This window comes from Pongo abelii, chromosome 11 (genome assembly GCF_028885655.2).
Source record: "Pongo abelii isolate AG06213 chromosome 11, NHGRI_mPonAbe1-v2.0_pri, whole genome shotgun sequence".
NCBI classification, from domain to species: Eukaryota; Metazoa; Chordata; class Mammalia; order Primates; family Hominidae; genus Pongo; species Pongo abelii.
In genome coordinates this window covers 133,915,096-133,934,896 of record NC_071996.2, presented here as the reverse complement: position 1 = coordinate 133,934,896, position 19,801 = coordinate 133,915,096, and the positions used below count along the sequence as shown (strand labels likewise).

At 38.7% G+C, this 19,801-nt stretch overlaps 1 protein-coding gene across 2 annotated transcripts in view; it reads right to left on the bottom strand.

Moving 5' to 3' along the window:
- The window catches only part of SP140L (SP140 nuclear body protein like), a 73,553-nt gene that overhangs the window by 16,111 nt on the left and 37,641 nt on the right, over positions 1-19,801 (bottom strand). For both annotated transcript variants that reach the window (XM_063713112.1, XM_063713111.1), the window contains exons 5-8: positions 16,348-16,464; positions 15,663-15,716; positions 4,055-4,117; positions 2,322-2,402 (exon numbers count right to left, since the gene is read on the bottom strand). In XM_063713112.1, the coding sequence (XP_063569182.1) occupies positions 2,322-2,402; positions 4,055-4,117; positions 15,663-15,716; positions 16,348-16,464 (315 nt within the window). The remainder of the gene's footprint in view (positions 1-2,321; positions 2,403-4,054; positions 4,118-15,662; positions 15,717-16,347; positions 16,465-19,801) is intronic.

The window sequence follows — 19,801 nt, the reverse complement described above, 5'->3', positions numbered from 1 at the left end:
TGGGGGTGCTGATCAGGGTCATGTAGACCCCATGGAGAAATATTATTTTCCAACCTACTTATTCCTAAGTGCTCTAAACTCTAAGCATATTATGAGCATATTAGGCCAGCAAAGTAGAAAGGACCAATCGGACCCAAAGTGGACCTATGGCTTGGTAATATAATTCCACTTTCTGGTCTTTAGACTACACAGTTACTGATCAGGTTTTTACCCATTTAAGACCCAAATGGCCCAAGGAACCAATATTGATAATTACAGACATCTTATCCCAAGATCAAACAAGTTTCAAATTTGCAAGTTGTCATCCTGTTAATATTTAACCAAGATAACAGGCGCTCAAAGAAGAGCTTTAGGAGAGTTTAATAAACTTGTATAGGGAGGTAGGAGGCTTGTATAGTAACAGCCAAGGGCTAAGAAAAACTACTAAAGAGGTGGAAATGTGGTTCTCCATGAGGCATGTTAATCTTTTTGCTCCACCTTGCTGCCTGCCTCTGGAAGATGAGGTTTCTAGGCAATAGAACATCAGCCACACAGGTCTGGCTCTCCGAGAAGCTCTCCTCCCCTCCTCTCCCATGCAAGATGCCAAGAGGACTCTGGAAGTCCAGGACATCTCCAGGTCTCTCCTCTTCACTGCTTCACCCCCCTCCCTCCTCTCCTGAGGGTCCGCGCTCATCGTACAGTGAGAATAGATCCAGATGTCATATCCTTGCTGCTCTCTTCCCTCCTATATTCCAGCCAGGCTTGGCACTAGAGCTCTGGCCACAACCTTGAACAGTCCAGCTAATACAGAGTTATTTCTTCCTTTCTCTCTATCTGTTTCTGTCTGGTTACATCTTTTCTGGGACTAGTGGGTATGTCGGATTTAGCTTTCATTAAATCTGCTTAGGCCTCATATTTTTAGGGAGAAAAAAGAAACATCATGAAGTCTACTCTAGTCTGTGGAGGTCTTGGTACAGAACAATCTGGAGCTTAAATCCAGCAAATTCATAATGCAGCGCTACTGTGTTTTACTCTCAGAATCCAGTGGCTGAGCAAGGCAGGATTCAAATATTATTGTGTCTCAGGCTGTAATACTCATTTAACAATACTGAAACCCTATCACAAACCCTAATAAATACTATGGTGGTCAGAATATCATTTAAAGTTGTTTTAAAATAATTGTTATGGTTGGTATTAACCTCTAGAAAGAAGTGTGACAGAGTCTTCAATTTCCTCCTGTTTTCTCAAAATTTCACTTCAAGTCCCAACTGTTGGGAACAATCCAATAAGTACCAAGTAGAATGACCAATTGTCCTGGTCTGTCCAGGACTAAGGGGGTGCCCAGGACATGAGAGTTTCACTGGCAAAATTGAGAAAGTCCCAAGCAAGTAGGTTGAGTTGATTATCCAAGTTCCAAGCACCCACATCCTAGGACAATGTACCAGTCCACCTATGGGACCATAGAAAGAGTTGGTGGAACTGATTATGCCAGGTTCAGCCCTTCACTCACATCCAGGTTGTAGAAGTAAAGCTCTATTTCTTTCAAAATAAGTCAAGCTGTGATGCCTGACCCCTCCCCTTCCCTTGCAGTGGACTTGATGAAAGCATCTCATGGAAGAAAGAGCTAGTGATTGTGCATCAACCACTTGCAATGTCATTTCACGGCTGCACCTGTCAGGCAAGACACTTCCACACTCTGATCTCACCCATCTCTCTCACCTCCCCAATCCTGGATGGGACCAAGCCAACAGCTATGGAGTGGGGGTAGGGCCAAGACAGAATAAGAGAAGACACTGACCATGTCACCCCCAACTATATGTGTTCCAGACTAAGGCTTGCCCAGGCTGAAGGAGGGAAGGTGCTTTAAGCTGGGGAGGAAACTGGAATTTCAATACTTGGTCAGAAAGACTCTCAATTACTGAAATGAGACTCTTATTGTTGTGAAAAGTGAACAGGAAAGCGATAGGACTTGCTCAGGACAGGAAAGAACTCATCTAGGAGGAGGACTTGAAAGGGCAGTGAGAAAATAAACCTGTATTCTGCTTACAATTTACCAGGCCCAGCCATTTTAATTCGCCAATGATTTAAGGCAAAGGAATTTCCAGGAAAATCAGATAAAACACAGAAGAAAACAACTTTAGAACCTGGACAGATAAGATCTATGATATGAATACAATCAACTTACAACCCTGGCTTCTAATGGGTTTGCTTTTTTTTAGATTTCACTGCTCTGAAATTGACTAAGTTTGACTAGTAAACAATAAAGGTTCTAGGCTCCTCAAAACCTCAACATTTGCATTGCCCTGCAGGGCAAATGAAAAGTGGTACAAACTTTATCTTACCCCTAATCTTGGAAAGGTCTTTCAGATTCACGTTTGCCTTCTTTTCACTTGAGACCAGCTGGCCATCGGCTTTGCTGTTAACTGGGGATAGGCAGGGGAAAATGTATTAATAGAACTGGGCAGAACAACAGCTCACAGGCTGGACCAAACGCAAGTGAGGGAGTCCTGGGTTTCATTCTGGATCCCCTCGAGCAGGTGTCCAGAGCATTTTCTGCTTTGGGGAGTGTTGACTTCTAAATTACACACAGAATTTAACTGTACATTGAAGTCTCTTAGAATGTGTTAGGATAATACACACAGACTTAAATGAAAATGTTACAATGACTCAGTCCAAATAATTTTTTTATTTGAAAACACCCATTCTTGTTTTTTGTTTGTTTGTTTTGTTTTTTTAAGACAGAGTCTTTCTCTGCCTCCCAGACAGGAGTACAGTGGCATAATTTCAACTCACTGCAACCTCTGCCTTTTGGGTTCAAGTGATTCTCGTGCCTCAGCCTCCCAAGTAGCTGGGATTATAGGCGCCTGCCACCACATCCAGTGAAATTTTGTATTTTAAGTAGAGACAGGGTTTCACCATGTTGACCAGGCTGGTCTCGAACTCCAACCTCAAGTGATCCATCCGCCTCAGCCTCCCAAAGTGTTGGGATTACAGGCATGAGCCACCATGCCCAGCCAAAAACACCCATTCTTAAAATAAATGCAACCACTTGTTTTTCTTTCCAAACAAAAATGTACATCCACAAACCGGGCAGACACTTAAACTGGCAAGAACAGAAGAACAGAAGATATATGATTGGTGAAGATAAACAATTTTCAATAGGACTCTAAAATGTTACTATATAGATCCACTGATTCAAAACTGAGCATCATTTGGAAAATAAGACAACCTTCGTTGACTAGGAGAAAGGAAATCCTTAGACCATGACTAAAATAAATAACATATATAATTATGGAAAATTCAGAAAATAAAATGGTCTAAAACATCATCATCTGGAGATAGCCACAGATGAGGATGGCTACCTCCAGATGGTGATTTGTTAAAAAATATTCTCCTAGGCTTTTCTTTTTGCATATGTTACCTTTTAAAGGCCACTTTTTCATTATAAAAGTTGAAGATTTTAAAAATTTTAATACACACACACACGCTTAAATACCACAAATAAAAATATAAACATCACCTCTATTATACTGACTAAATGTAATCACTGCATATATCTTTATAAATGAACTGCCATTGATTTTTCTATAGCTTTATATCTCTTCATACACACAGATAAATAATTACATATATCTATGTAAGGATTGATAGATACACAAAAACATACTTTCACAAGTATAAATATTTCACATAAAATATGGTTATATATACGTATATATATATTTTACAGTTGCACACACATACACATACACCTTGCTTTCTTCATTTAACCCTCTTAAGAACATTTTTCCAAATTAATAAAAATTTATTGAGCTACTAAAGAAAGTCATACTGAGGATGATAACACCTCCCTGTTAACTGTGGGCCTCTGGACTATTACATGCATTAGAAACCATTTTGTGAAAGCCATTGCATTCTCAGGCCTCTTTGTCACAGCCTGTTAGTCTACATCCTAACAGATACAGGAGGTACAGAACTCTCCTGGCCCTGGGGAACTGCAGGCCTTCCAGAATACAATGGACAGTGCCCTAATAAACTCAAAAGCTGTAACTACTTCTTCACTTTGCCTGCTTACCATTTTGTTGGCTGTTTTTCTGCCTTCTCGTTCTCATTTTGCTCCAGCCATGCCCCTTTTTTCCTTCAAACCAAAGAGAATAAAGTTAATTATACAGAGGAATAAATATAATTATTTGAGCTTTATATGCTAGTAGTGTACAAGATTTTTTTCATACTTTGGTCCACAGGAATGGGGCAAAATTCTTTATGATCAGTGTAGTAGTGTGGAAGTTGAGTACAGAGTTCTATTCTAATTCTGCATGAGCCTTGGGCCATGGGCTTGGGAGAGACTTAGGAGATGACCTTCCTTTGAAACAATATTTTTAATTGAAAATTAACTCTTGCTGGCACCTTAGAGTGAATGATAACTGCTGTTGCATATTCCTTTTTCAAGCGTTTGTTGTGTAAATTCAAATGTGCAATGAGAGGACATCCTCCTTGAGGTTGATGGTGTTATGGATAATATTCTGTATTGGAAATTGGGAGATATTCTGAACTCTGATATGGAGAGTTTTTGTTATGTAATTACATAATCATTATAGAATTTCTATATAATTTCATTAAGTAATAGCAGTGCCTCCACACTGTCAGCCCTCCTTCAGGCTGCAGAGCAGCTGACTCCAGGAATGCTATTGTGACCCCAGAAACTCATCAGTGTCATGAATCTGGCCATCTGGACCATTTGCAGTCTGAGGTGCCCTTTATCAGAAAAGTGACTCCACAGTGCACTGATTTTCTGACTGTCCCTCATCTCCTCCTGTCCGCACACTATGGGAGGGCAGTAGGCTCACTGAAGGGAGCAATCCCCAGAAAGGGATAATCTCCTTCCCGGATAGTGACCAGGACAAAAGTCGTGGGGATTGCAAGTGTTCTGTAGACCTATCTTGAAAATTCAGGATTCTGTTGTGACCCTGGTCATTCCTAGGGATGATGTCTCATTCTTTCCCCTATCAGCCTGGTGGGCACAGCCTTCTGAGGGCCCAGGGGATTCAGATTTCACTCCAGACACAGCTAATGAAAATGCTTTTGCTCTACTTGTATCTAATTTTGTGGATGGAAGATCTAAGTGAGAAAAGAGACGATTAGGAGAAAAAGATGAAGATACAGCCACCAGAATGGTACACACAGATTTTGCAGCAGTGAAGCAAGAGCAAAAATCCAGAGATCTAAGGCGGGAACACCTCCAACCCTAGGAGGTATGGAGGAAGCAGGAGCATTGGTGATATCTGTCTTTCAGAACTACCCTGGATCCTTTGTCCAGAAGGAAAACACCCTGCTCCAGTGCTCCCGCCTCTGAGAATGGTGAGTAAGCCTCTCCGCACCAGGCATGAGATGGCAGGGGCTGGGCCCAGCTTCTGAGGTCCCACATAGAACCCTCTAGACATTGTCCCTACCCCTGTTCTCAGTCATTTGTTGGGGCAGGTGGGGGGGTGACTGTTACCTAGTTGGTGTCATGGACAAAGAGGATAGATTGGACAGACTGTCCTCAAGCAGTCCCCCCACATGCCATCCTCTCCCCAGTCACATACACAAACAAATCAAGAACTGGACACAACGAACAGAATTGGGAACCCCAAGGCTTACAGCCAGCCAGGAGCCATATAGGAGGCACTGTTCACCTTCCCCCTGACAAATGTACATCCCCCTCAGGGAAGCTCAACAATTGGAAACATTTCCCTTCTTCGAGCACCTTGTGTGCTCTGGGGCTTGTGCTTATTGTATGAAAGCCAGGCATTAACTTGCTTCCCTCACGTAAGGTGACTTGTACCTTAGAGGTGGTCAGCTGGTCATAAGGGACCTAAAGACCTAAAGCATTCGCGATTTATGAAATGTGTGTGTGTGTGTATGTGTGTGTGTGTGTGTAGAGAGACAGGGTCCCACTATCTTGCCCAAGCTTGTTTTGGTTGTTCTCCTTGTTTTTGGACTCCTGGCCTCAAGTGATCCTTCTGTCTTGGTCTCCCAAAGTGCTGAGATAACATGAGTGAGCCACTGCACCTACATTTGCAATTTGTTCCTACAACATTTAACAAATCAAATGTATCTGGACCCATGAGTCAAATTAATCAGAGTGGCTGATGGGGTAGTGTCTTCATGAGGAAATTTGCCAGAAGCAAAAATGTGGGAAGAATTTGTTGAGAAGCTATTCTCCATGGCATTTCTGTACTCACGGTATCAGGGTATTACTTCAAGGATGTCAGAATAGCAAGCAGCCTTGGAAGCTAGAGATCATGTAGCCTCCAGATTATAGGGCAAATTTATTCCCTGACCAGTATTCCAGTTCTAAGGAGGGAGAACATCTCCCTCCTTAGAAATTTTCCAGAGGAGATGGCCCCAGGAGAGATTTGCTTAATATCCCCAGAGGTGAGTTGCTTACATTCCAGCTAAAAAGATAATATCTCCCTCGGAGGTAAGGTTTGGGCAGGTTTGCTAGCAGTCGCCTAGCTAGCAAACCCCGTGGGTTTCCTCAATGAAGCATTCCTCCACTGCAGCACACACTTGTGAGTGCACCATCCACCTGGGCTTGCTCTGCACCATCCTTTTCATGGGTCTTGAGGGGAAAGAACTGATGTGTCTACTCTATATCCCAGCAATTTTGCTCCTAGGTATTTAGATAAGAGATATGAGAAAACAAGAAGACTTCTACAAGAATGTGCTGAGGAGAGTTTTCCTAATAGCAAAAAACTGGAAATACTTGAGGTGACGTTCATCAGGAGAATTATAAACAAAATTCAGTATATTCAGACAATGGATGCTAGCAATGAAAACGAACAAATTACTGATACATCCAATGATATGAATGAATTTCAAAAACATGCTGAGTGAAATAAATCTCACAATAAAGAGAACACACTGTAAAACCTTATTTATATAAAGTTTTTTAAAAACCCAAATTAAGTTATCATGTAAAAACAAAGAGTAGTGATTGCCCTGATAGGTAGTGGGTGGAGATATACCAGAAAGGACATAAGGAACCTTTCCAGGGTGATGATCATGTTCTGTATCTTGATAAAGATTTTGATGGTGCAGAAAAGTGTGGTTATAAGAACTTATCCAATGGTACTCTTAATACTTGTGCATTTCATTGTAAATTTTATCTTAAAAAAAGAATGCATGCAGAAGTATTTGAGGGGGAAGGGTACTGATGTCTGCAACCCTGAAATGTTTCAAACTTGACCATGAGTTATTGAGTGGATAAAAAAATGTATATATGGATAGTGACACGGTTTGTCTGTGTCCCTACTCAAATCTCATCCTGAATTGTAGCTCCCTTATTTTCATGTGGGAGGGACCCAGTGGGAGATAAAATTGAATCAGGGTGGCAGTTTCCCCTGTACTGTTCTCATGGTAGTGAACAAGTCTCACGAGATCTGATGGTTTTATAAAGGAAACCCCTTTCACTTGTTTTTCACTCTGTCTTTGCCTGCTGCCATGTAAGATGTGCCTTTCACCTTCCGCCATGATTGTGAAGCATCCCCAGTCACATGGTACTGTGAGTTCATTAAACCTCTTTTCTTTTTCCTTATAAATTACCCAGTCTTGGGTATGTTTTTATCAGCAGTGTAAAAATGGACTAATACAGATAGAAAAGCGGTAAAGCAGGAATGATACAATGTTAATTGTGAATCTGTGTGAAAGTATATTGATGTTTAGTGTACAATTCTCCCAAGTCTTCTGCATGCTTGAAATTTTCATGATTAAAAATTGGGGAAAAAAGCTTTTAGAGAGAAAGGACAGAATATTTACCAAAAATTTATAGTTACAATAAAAGAATGATTTTTATTAGCCACACCATAGATTCCAGAAGACAATGTAGTAATCACTTTACTATACTGAGAATAAATAAATATCAACCTAGAATTTTTAACCTAGCTAAAAATTTCTATCAAAAGAAAGACAAATTTGTACATACAGCACTTAGAGAATTTACCACTTAGAGATCACTCACTAGAAAAACTAAAGAATTCACCTCAGCTAGACAAAAAGTGAAACCAAAGAAAAAGAACAATGGTGAGTACATAAAATGATTTAAAAAATTGATTTAAGTAAATATCAACTGTAAAAATAATAGTTTCAAAATTTAGAGTTAAAAATTAAATATTAAACAATAATAGCCAAATGGTAGAGATGGGGTATTCAATTTGTAGTGAAACCATTACAAGATCCTTGTCATCTCTGGGGTTTGGGGCATGATTAATAAGATTACAGAAATTTTGTCTTTGATTTCCAAACTAGCAAGGAGAAAAGGGAGAATATAGAATTTTATATCAATCCATCAGAAATCAGGGAAGAGACACACAAAAAAACACAAATTAAGAATGGTCAACACTACCACAGAAGATATAGGTCCATATACATCTGGAATCATAATAAATGAAAACAAATAAAAATTCATTAAAAAGCTAAGATTATCAGATAAAATTGCAAAAGCTAAGGCTGTTACAAGAGACATAAAACAAAGCTGCACAAGATGGCTTAACATAAATTGAGTGAAAAATATGAAAAAAAAGTTTGTATAACAACATTAGCACTTGGTAAAAGATTTTAATGCAAAAGCATCAATATGGATAAAGCAGAATGCTGTATAATGATAAAAGAAAAGAAATCCACTAAGAAGTTATAAAGTCATTAATGGCCTCAACATATTTAAAGAAAATGAACAAAATAAGGAGGAATTGGCAAATATACAACCTTGTGTGAGAATTTAACAAGTTTCTATAGAAATTTGATGGAGGAAATAAATTACTATGAACCCAAACTTAAACAACAAAGTTGTGCTTTATAAAGATATGCACGGAATGAAGCCAGAGCCTAACAAATAGTTCAAATGTACATTATTCTCAAGTGGCATAGAACATTTACAAATAATGACCACACATTAGGATGCAAAGAACATTCAACAAATTTTAAATAATTGGCAAAGTCAATTCATACTGTTTTCCACATATCTACTTTCCACTCCTGATCAACTAACAGAATACCTCCAAGACTGCAGATGTCAATATTTCCAGAGAAAAACCACAGTTCATAACCTCTCTTACACCTGACATGGCCACCAGTTTAAGATCTGACCACTAAGATGAGAGCAGAATATTATGAGAGGAGGGGAGTTCTGGAGAAAACTTCTCGCAAAAGTAATAGGCCTCTGGGGAAGGTAATTTTGCTCTTCACCCTTTCTCCTTCTGATGGCCTAGAACATGGACATTATGGCTGCAGCTTAGCAGGCACCTTGGACAATGATGTGATCTTGACAGTAGCTGAGCTGCAAGATAGAAGAGTCTTCAAAATGCATGGGTCTGAAATAGCCAAACAATTCTGAAAAACAAAACTGGAGGTCTTACACTACCTGATTTCAGGATTTGTAAAACTGTAGTAATCAAGATGGTATATTGGCATAAAAATAGACATACAGATAAATGGAACAGAAAAAAAGTCAAGTAATAGACCTAAACCTATATGGCCAACTGACTTTCAACAAGGATGTCAAAGTAACTAATTCAATGCAGAAAGGATACTCTTTTCAACAAATTATGCTGGAATGATTGAATATCCATATGCAAAAAAAGAAAAGAAATCAATCTTTAGCTCAAACTACATGCAAAAACTAACTCAAAATGGGTTATAGATCTAAATAAGCGCTAACACCAAAAACTTGAAGAAAACATAGGTTCTTGAGTTAGGAAAAGATTCCTTAAATAGGACCTCAAAATCACAGATTATAAAGGAAAAAATGGTAAATGTAGACTTTATAAAAAAATTAAAGTTTTACTAACACTATCAAGTATTGGTGAGTATGTGGAGCAATGAGAAGCTTCACACATTACTGGTGGGAATGCGAGAGGGCATAATCGTTTTGAAAAACATTTTGGCAGAGTCTTAAAATACTGAACATACGTATATATGTTCATATGACCCAATAGCACCACTCCTGGGCATTCAACCCCCAAAATAAAACATGCCCAACCCAAAGATTTGTGTTTTGATGTTCCTATCAAGCTTTATTTGTAATAGCTGAAACTGGAAACACTTCAATGCCTATCAACAAGTGAAAAAACTATCTGTAATGTATTCATATAAAGAAATACTTCTCAGCGATGAAAAACAGAATAACTACGAACACACACAACGACATGGATGTATCTCAAAAGCATTATGTTAAGTGAAAGGGGCTAAACATAAGTAAATTCAATACTGTATGAATTTATTTATATGAAACTCCAGAAAAGACAAAACTAGAGTGATGTAAAGCGATCAGCACTTAAAAAAAAACAACTTGGGTTGGTGCGTGGTACATGCCTGTATTCCCACTTACTCTGGAACCTGAGGCATGAGGATCACTTAAGCCCAGGAGTTTGAGGCCATCCTGGACAATGTAGTGAGGCCTCATTTCTTAAAAAACAAATGAACAGAAAACAAATCAGCTGTTGTCAAGAATCAGAGAGAGGTGAGAAGAACACAAGTGGACTTTGGGGTGATAGAAATGACACATGTCATGATTGTGGAGGTATTTATATAACTGCACACATTTGTTAAAACAAATTCAGTTATATCTTAAGGTGATGAATTTGTTTTATATATAGCTCTATAAAGCAGATAAGAAAAATGAAAGTGTGGAACATTTACATAAAGAAAATCCTGTTGTTGGTGCCCTTATGAAAGATTACTTGAACATACATTAATGAGTTTATTTCTGGGTTCCCTATTCTATTCCATTGGTTTATATGTGTTTTTATGCCAGTACTGTTTTGATTACTCTTGCTTTGTAATACAGTTTAAAATCATACAGTGTGATGCCTCCAGCTTTGTTCCTTTTTTTCAAGATTACTTTTACTATTTGGGTCTTTTATGGTTCTATACAAATTTTAGGATTCCTTTTTCCTATTTCTGTGAAAAACGTCATTGAAATTTTGATAGAGATTTCATTGACTATCCAGATCACTTTGGGTAGTATGGACATTTTAACAATATTCTTCCAGTTTATGAACATGAGATGTCTTTCCATTTATTTGTATCTTTTTCAGTTTCTTTCATCGGTGTCATAGTTGTCAGTGTGCAAATATTTCAGCTCTGATTAAATTTGTTCCCATTTTATTCCTTCTGTTGCTATTGTAAATGGGATTTTTTCTTAATTTCTTTTTTGGATAGTTCATTGTTAGTGCATAGAAACACAATTGATCTTTAAATCTTGCAACCTTACTGAATTCATTTATTAGTTTCAACAGTTTTTTGGTGGAGTCTATAGGGTTTTCTACATAGAAGATAATGTCACCTGGAAACAGAGACAATTTAACTTCTTTCCAATTTGGATGACTTTTTTTTTCTTGCCTAATTGCTCTGACTAGGACTTGCAGCAGTATGATAAATACAAATGTCAAGAAGGGGCACTTAATCTTGACAAGGGTGCCAAGAACAAATAATGGAGAAAAGATAGCCTCTTCAGTAAATGGTGCTAAGAAAACTGAATATCCACAAGCAAAAGAATGAAATTAGATATTTGGCTTACATCATATACAACAATTAACTCCAAATAGATTAAAGACTTAAATGTCACACATGAAACCACAAAATTCAAAGAAGAAAACAGGGAAAAAGCTCCTCGATGTTGGTCTGGGCAATTATTTTTTAGATAAGACACCAGAAGCACAGGCAACAAAAGCAGAAATAAATAAGTGGAACTACATCAAACTAGAGGATTTGTACAGCAAAGGAAATAATTTTAAAAATGAAGAGGCAACCTATGGAATAGGAGAAAATATTTGCAAACCATGTATTTGATAAGGGTTACTGCCCAGAATATATAAGGAACTCACATAACTCAATAGCAAAAAACAAAACAAAACCATGTCATAACCTAATTTAAAAATGGGCAAAGGATCTGAATAAATGTTTTCCCAAAGAAGACATATAAATAGCCAATGGGTTATAAAAAAGCACTCAATATCACTAACCATCCATGAGAGAAATGTAACTCAAAACTATAATGAAATATCACCTCACACCTATTAGGATAGCTATTATCAAAAAGGCAAGAGATAACAAGTATAGGTGAGGGTGTGGAGAAAAGGAACCCCCGTATGCCGTAAGTGGGAATGTAAATTGGTACAGCCATTATGGAAAAGAGTATGGAGGTTCCTCAAAAAATTAAAAATAGAAAAACATACCATTCAGAAATCTAATTTTGGGGTATGTATCCAAAGGAAATGAAACCAGTATCTCAAAGAGATATCTGCACCCCCGTGTTCATTGCAGCATAATTCACAGTAGTTAAGACATAGAAACAACCTAAGTCTCCGTCAACAGATGAATGGATAAAGAAATGTGATAAGACACAGATCTGTGTATATGGGAAAACATATATAAAATCACGTTTCAAATCACGAAGAAAAAAGTATTGGGGTTATATCTCTTAATTATCATCTCACATCATACACCAATAAATGAATTATATGTGTGTTATAGATTTAAACATTAAAAAGTATTTCAAATATTCTATAAGCAAGTAAAAATGTTTTCAAATTATGAGGAGGATAATATATTTGTAAATTGTACACAAAACCTGGAAACCATAAATGAAAAGACTGACAGATTTGATCAGATAAAAATTTCAAACATCTTTGGAATAAAACATATAGGTATATCTTAGAAATATTGCATGTTTGGTTTCAGAACACTGCAATGAAGTGAATATTGCAGTAAAGCAAGACACAATTTTTCTGGTTTCCCAGTGGATATGAAAATTATGTTTACACTATACTGTAGTCTATTAAGTATGCAATAGCATTATGCCTTAAAAAATCAATGGGCATACCTTAATTAAAAATACTTTATAGCTCAAAAAATGCTCACAATCATTTAAGCCTTCAGCGAATCATAACTTCTTTGCTGGTAAAGGGTCTTGCCTGGGTGTGGATGGCTGCTGACTGATCATGGTGGTGGTTGATAAATGTTGAGGTGGCTGTGACAATTTCTTAAAATAAGACAGTAATGAAGTTTGCTGTGTTGATGGACTTCACAAAAGATTTCTCTGTAACATATAAAGCTACTGATAGCATTTTACCACAGTAGATTCTCTCAAAACCTGCTGCTGCTTTATCAACGAATATATTCTAAATCCTTTGTTGTCATTTCAACAATGTTCACAGCATCTTTCCCAGGAGCAGATTCCATCTCAAGAAACCACTTTCTTTAATCATCCATAATAAACAACTCCTTATCCACTCAGTTTATCATGAGATCTGTGATTCAGTCACATCATCAGGCTCCACATCTTTTTTTTTTTGAGATGGAGTCTCACTCTATTGCCCAGGCTGGAGTGCAGCGGTGCAATCTCTGCTCAGTGCAACCTCCGCCTCCCGGGTTCAAGCGATTCTCCTGCCTCAGCCTCCTGACTAACTGGGACTACAAGCACAAGCCACCACGCCCAGCTAATTTTTGTATTTTTAGTAGAGACAGGGTTTCACCATATTGGCCAAGCTGGTCTTGAACTCCTGATGTCAGGTGATCTGCCCGCCTTGGCCTCCCAAAGTGCTGGGATTACAGGTGTGAACCACTGCAACCTCCACTTCTAATTCTAGTTTTCTTGATATTTCCATCACATCTACAGTGACTTCCTCCACTGAAGTCTTAAACCCATCAAAGTCATCAATAAGGGTTGTAATCAACTTCTTCCAAATTCCTGCTAATGTTGATATTTTGACCTCCTGTCATGAATCATGAATGTTCTTAATCGCATGTGAAATGGTGAATCCTTTCCAGAAGGTTTCCAATTGACTTTGCCCAGATTCATCAGAGGAATCACTATGTATAAAGACAGCTATAGCATTATAACATGTATTTCTTAAATATTAAGACTTGCTAGTTGAAATTACTCTTTGACTCATGGGCTTGTTGAATGGATGTTGTGTTAGCAGGCATGGAAATAGCATTAATCACCTTGTACACCTCCATCAGAGCTCCTGTATGACTACGTGCACTGTCAATGAACAGTGATATTTTGAAAAGAGTCTTTTTTTCTGAGGAGTATGTCTCAATGGTGGGTTTAAAATATTCAGTAAACCATGCTGTAAACAGATGTGCTCTCATCTGGGCTTTATTCCAATTAGAGAGCACAGGCAGAGTAGATTTAGAATAATTCTTAAGGGGCCTAGGACTTTCAGAATGGTAAATGAGCATTGGCTTCAAGAGAAAGTCACCTGCTCCATTAGCCTCTAATAAGAGACTCATCCTGTCCTGTGGAGCTTTGAAGCCAGGCATTGACTTCTCCTCTCTAGCTATGACAGTTCTAGATAGAATCTTCTTTCAATGGAAGGCTGTTTAGTCTACGCTGTAAATCTGTTGTTTAGTGTAGCCAGCTCTATCAATGACCTTAGCTAGAGCTTCTGGACAACCTGCTGTAGCTTCTACATCAGCATTTGCTGCTTCACCTTGCCCTTTAATGTTATGAAACAGCTTCTTTCCTTCAGCCTCATGAACCAACCTCTGTTACCTTCAGACTTTTCTTATGAAGCTTTCTACATCTCACAGCCTTCAGAGAAGCGAAGAGAGTTAAGACCTTACTCTGGATCAGGCTTTGGCTTAAGGGAATGTTGTGGCTGACTTGATCTTTCATCCAGACCACTCAAACTTTCTCCACATCAGCAATAAGACTGTTCTGCTTTATCATTAAAGTGTTCACTGGAGTAGCACTTTTAATTTCCTTCAAGAACTTTTCCTTTGCATTCATAACTTGGCCAATTATTTTCTGCAGGAGGCCTAGTTTTCAGCCTATCTCAACTTTTGACATAGCTTCCTCACTAAGCTTCATCATTTCTAGATTTTTATTTAAAGTGATTACATGTGACTCTTTCTTTAACTTGAGCACTTAGAGGCCATTGTAGGGTTATTAATTGACTTAATTTCCATTTTTTCATCTAGGATTTTCCTATCACACTATTTAAAATTCTTCCAACCTCTTTCCACTGCCCAATCTCAAAGACACCCCAACACTTTCAGGAATATGTGATAGCCACACCCCACTGCCAACTACTAAAATCTGTATTACTCTTAATTCCTGCCATAACGAATTACCACAGATTTAGTGGTTTAAAACAACACAAATATATTATCTTCCAGTTACGTCAGTGAGAAGTGTGACACGGGTCTTACTGCTTAAAGTCAAGGTGTAGGCCTTCATTCCTTTCTGGGGGCTGGAAAGGACAAACTATTTCCTTGTTTTTTCAGCTTCTAGAGGTCACCCACATTCCTTGGTTCCCTCTTCCATCTTCAAAGCCTGCAACATTACATATTTCTGACAATTCTTCCATAGTCACATTTTCCTTTCTCCACAGCCAGGAAAAGTTCTCCACTCTTTAAAGCCTACAAGATTAGATTGGGCCCACCACATAACCCAGGATCATCTCCCCATTTCAAGGTCTCTAACTTAATTGTATCTGTAAAGTCCCGTTTGCCATGTAAGATAGCAGATTACAGGTCCAGGGATTAGGAGGTGGGCATTTTTTGGGGTGGCCATCATTCTGTCTACCACAGTATTGCAAATAATAACAGAAATAGTAACAATCACAAAAAGAAAACTCTGGCATTAAAAATGCATTGGTAACATCAAAAGCAAGTAAATTCTTATTTATTCTTACTTCTTTTCCTCTTGGGTTTTCCCAAAGTGGAGTTGTTTGCAATATCCACAGTATCTAGAAAATAACAAGTGGTGGTGAGGAAACAGAAATTAATAAATAAAAGTTATAGATTTTAGGACAATTCATACTATAGTATGAAGGCTTGAGTTTATAAAGATGTTTGGATACTCATTTGTCTGTTTCTTCTAGAGGAACCAAAAACCCACTGAACTGAGAACTAGGAGTCTAGGATGGGCCCTGGGTCTTCTATCAAAAATACATGTTGGGCTAAGAGTAGACCTGCAGTCTTCCCCCTGACAATTAAGTACCAGGATTAGTTGTCTTTTGGGTGAGGCCTTACTAAGGTGTAGCAAAATGACACTATTATCTACTAGCAGAAGTTCACTGGGTTATCTTGGGTTCCATGGAATATTGAGTGTGACTTAACATATTAATGCAATAAACAGGGTAACTGCCACTTTAAAGAGCACCATTCTATGACGTCACCCATATGTAATCAACAGAGCCCATCTTGATAAGTAAAACTTTATAATGATCTCTTGCCTCCCTGCAGTTCCCCAAAGGCTTGGTTGAAGCAAATGCAGAGAACAGGATTCTGGGCGGACTGGAGCACCTGCCTCCCCTCTTCCCAGGGTCTGTGGGGCCCATTGAGCCACCCCATCCTGCAGCCCTCAGGCAGCCTTACCCATTTTGCCACATGCTTGGTCACTTTCCTTCCTTGCTTCCGGGCTTTCTGGCACTTCTCCTGAGAAACACATGACATAGGAACACTTCTCATTTTCACATGCTGGTCGCTCTGCTCCTGGGGAAAAATTGTGATTTATGAACTTTTAATTTGCCCCAATAACCCTCTTTTCTGCACCCTGGTTGCTGCCTTCTTCTCTACTTTTTCCTCCGAAATCTTCTTTCACTGCTCCTCCCTAAATTTGACTCTTCCTTTAAGTCTCCCTTTTTATCCTCTTTTGTCTTTTTTTCATTGTCAGAACGCTGTTTCTGTTTTTAACATTTTTAAGTCATAATTACTTGGTACATCACATCATAGCAAGCTAGAAACAAGCTCTTCTGATTCTCCTTCTTTGGTCATTTGGTAATTTTCTAGTTCACCAGATACTAATGAGAAACAAAAAAGTTATTTTATTTTTATTTTTGTATTTTATTATCTTCCAGTTATGTCAGTGAGAAGCGTGACATGGGTCTCACTGCCTAAAGTCATTATGTTAGTAGGCCTTTATTCCTTTCTGGGGTCTGGAGAGGACAACCTATTTCCTTGTCTTTTCAACTTCCAGAGGTCACACACATTCCTTGGGTGACCTCTAGACAGTGACCAGAGAAGAGTTCCCAGTGCTATGATGCTGCACACTAATATTCTGAGCCAAGGTGAAGTGCTCTCTGGAAAAAAAATATACCTGCTCCAATAATCACACCTGACACATAACAGAGTCATGCTCTCCCCATGTTTTGCACCTCCTTCTCCTTTTCTTTACTTTTATTTTTCTACTTGTAGTCCTGAGAGTAAAATAGAAAAAATTAAAAAGCTCTTATCATTCCAGAAAATACTAATGTTCTTTGAAAACAGTAAGAAGTGGCCAGGTGCGGTGGCTCACGCCTGTAATCCCAGCACTTTGGGAGGCTGAGGTGGGTGAATCACTAAGTCAGGAATTCAAGATCAGCCTGGCCAACATGGTGAAACCCTGTCTCTACTAAAAATACAAAAATTAGCTGGGCATGGTGGCATGCGCCTGTAATCCCAGCTACTTGGGAGGCTGAGACAGGAGAATCACTTGAACCCAGGAGGCAGAGGCTGCAGTGAGTGAGCCAAGATTGTGCCACTGCACTCCAGTCTGGGTGACAGAGAGAGACTCAGTCTCAAAAACAAGAAAACAAACAAACAAAAAGAAAGTAGTAAGAAGTAACTGTTTCAACTTGTCCTAATTGGCCATTGATTACTTATATCACTAACCACATTTCTGAGAGCTAGCCCATCAGTGGCAGTTCTACACATCTGAAGGCCAGCCAATCAGCAGCAGCCCCCTCCAGAAAGCCCGTGTTGATGGCTAAATGCTAAACTATTCATACACTCCTGTTTCTGAAAGTCTGTAGTGCCTGAACTATGTTTCCTAAAACTCTATATAAAATCAGCAGTTTCCTTATTTGTAGATACTCCAGCTGGTACACATGGTCTGAACCTCCAAGCTCACACTGAACCCAAGCTGAATCCTGAAGCCCCAGGCTCCAGGCCAGCCCTTACAGATGCAGTCTCCAGCCTGCCCCAGCACTACTTCAGCCTCAGTGAACCCAGACTACTACCAGTGGCTCTGGCCTTCAGTCTCATCCCAGTACCAAGCTGCCTCTCATGCACTGGTCTTCAGGCTCACTGAAGTGCCTGAAGAGGGCTGCACCAGTGGTGTAGATTCCTGCAGACTCTGGCTCAAGGCCTGCCCCAGCATAGACCTGCCCACTGATTATCCTAGGCACCTTCAGCAGCAAGCCTTTCTTTGGTCTATGCAAGATGTACTTCCTAGAATTTCTAAGTAGGGTGAAAGGCTTTCCCAGACAAAGCCAGTCTACAAAGGCTGAAATAAGTCCTTACTTCCTTAAATGCACAGCTATAAATGCAAGGTAATAAGAAATGTGAAAAATCAAAGAGACATGACACCATCAAAAGAACACGATAATCTCCTCATAGCTCACCCCAAAGCAATGAAGATAACAAACTGCTTCACAAAGAATTTACAATGATTGTTTAAAGGAATCTCAGCAAACTTCAAGAATATACCAAGAAACAATTCACTGAAATCAGGAAGACAATAAATGACCAAAATGAGAAATTTAGCAGAGATTGAAATTTTTTAAAAGAAACAGAAATTCTGGAGCTGAAAAATACAACGAATAAAATGAAAAAATGCAACAAAGAGCATCAATATCAGAATTGATCATGTAGAAGAAAGAATTTGAACTCAGACAGGTTTTCTGAAAATACAGCTAGAGAAGGAAAAAGAAAAAAGAATGAAAAGTAATAAGGAACACTTACAGGATTTATGAGACTGTGAAAAGAGCAAATATTTGAGTTGCAGAAATTCATAGAGGAGAAGAGAAAGACAAAGGGATAGAAAGATTATTTAAAGAGATAATAGCATAAAACTTTGCAAATCTGATGAAAAACATAAATCTTCAGGTACTGGAAGGTCAAAAGATTCAATCTAAACAAGACTACACTAACATGAGCTGTCAAGATCCAAGAACTTAGAGAGGATCCTGAAAGCAGCAAGAGAACAGAAGCAAATAACATACGGGAGTTTCAATAAAGATAGCAATGAACTTTTTTGGCAAAAACCTTCCACACCAGGAGACAGTGAAATGACATATTAAAGGTGCTGAAGAAAAAACTGCCCACCAAAATACTGTATTTGGCAAAGATGTCCTTCAGAAATGAAGGAGAGATAAAGACTTTCCTAGGCAAACAAAAGCTAAGAAAGTTCATTACCACTAGACCTGCTTTACAATAAATACTAATGGGAATTATTTAAGCTGAAAGAAGAAGATGCTAACTAATAAAATAAAAACACAAGAAAATACAAAATTCACTGTTAAAATAAGTTCACAGTCAAAATACAGTATATGCTAATACTGTAATGGTGGTGTGTAAACCACTTACATCTCTAGTATAAAAGTTAAAAGACAAAACTTAAAAATAATAATACCTACAATATATATATATATTTTTGAGATGGAGTCTCTCTCTCTGTTGCCAGGCTGGACTGCAGTGGTGTGATCTCGGCTCACAGCAACCTCCAACCCCCTGGTTCAAGCGATTCTCCTGCCTCAGCCTCCCCAGTAGCTGGGGTTGCAGGCACGTGCCACCTTGCCCAGCTAATTTTTGTATTTTTCATAGAGATATGTTTTACCATGTTGGCCAGGATGGCCTCGTGATCTGCCCGCCTTAACCTCCCAAAGTGCTGGGATTACAGTCATGAGCCACCGCACCCAGCCTAGCTACAATAATTTGTTAAGGAACACACAATAAAAAAAGATGTAAACTGTGATATAAAAAATTTAATATGAGGCTGGGTGCAGTGGCTCACACCTGTAATTTCAGCACTTTGGGAAGCTGAAGTGGGAGGATCATTGAAGCCCAGGAG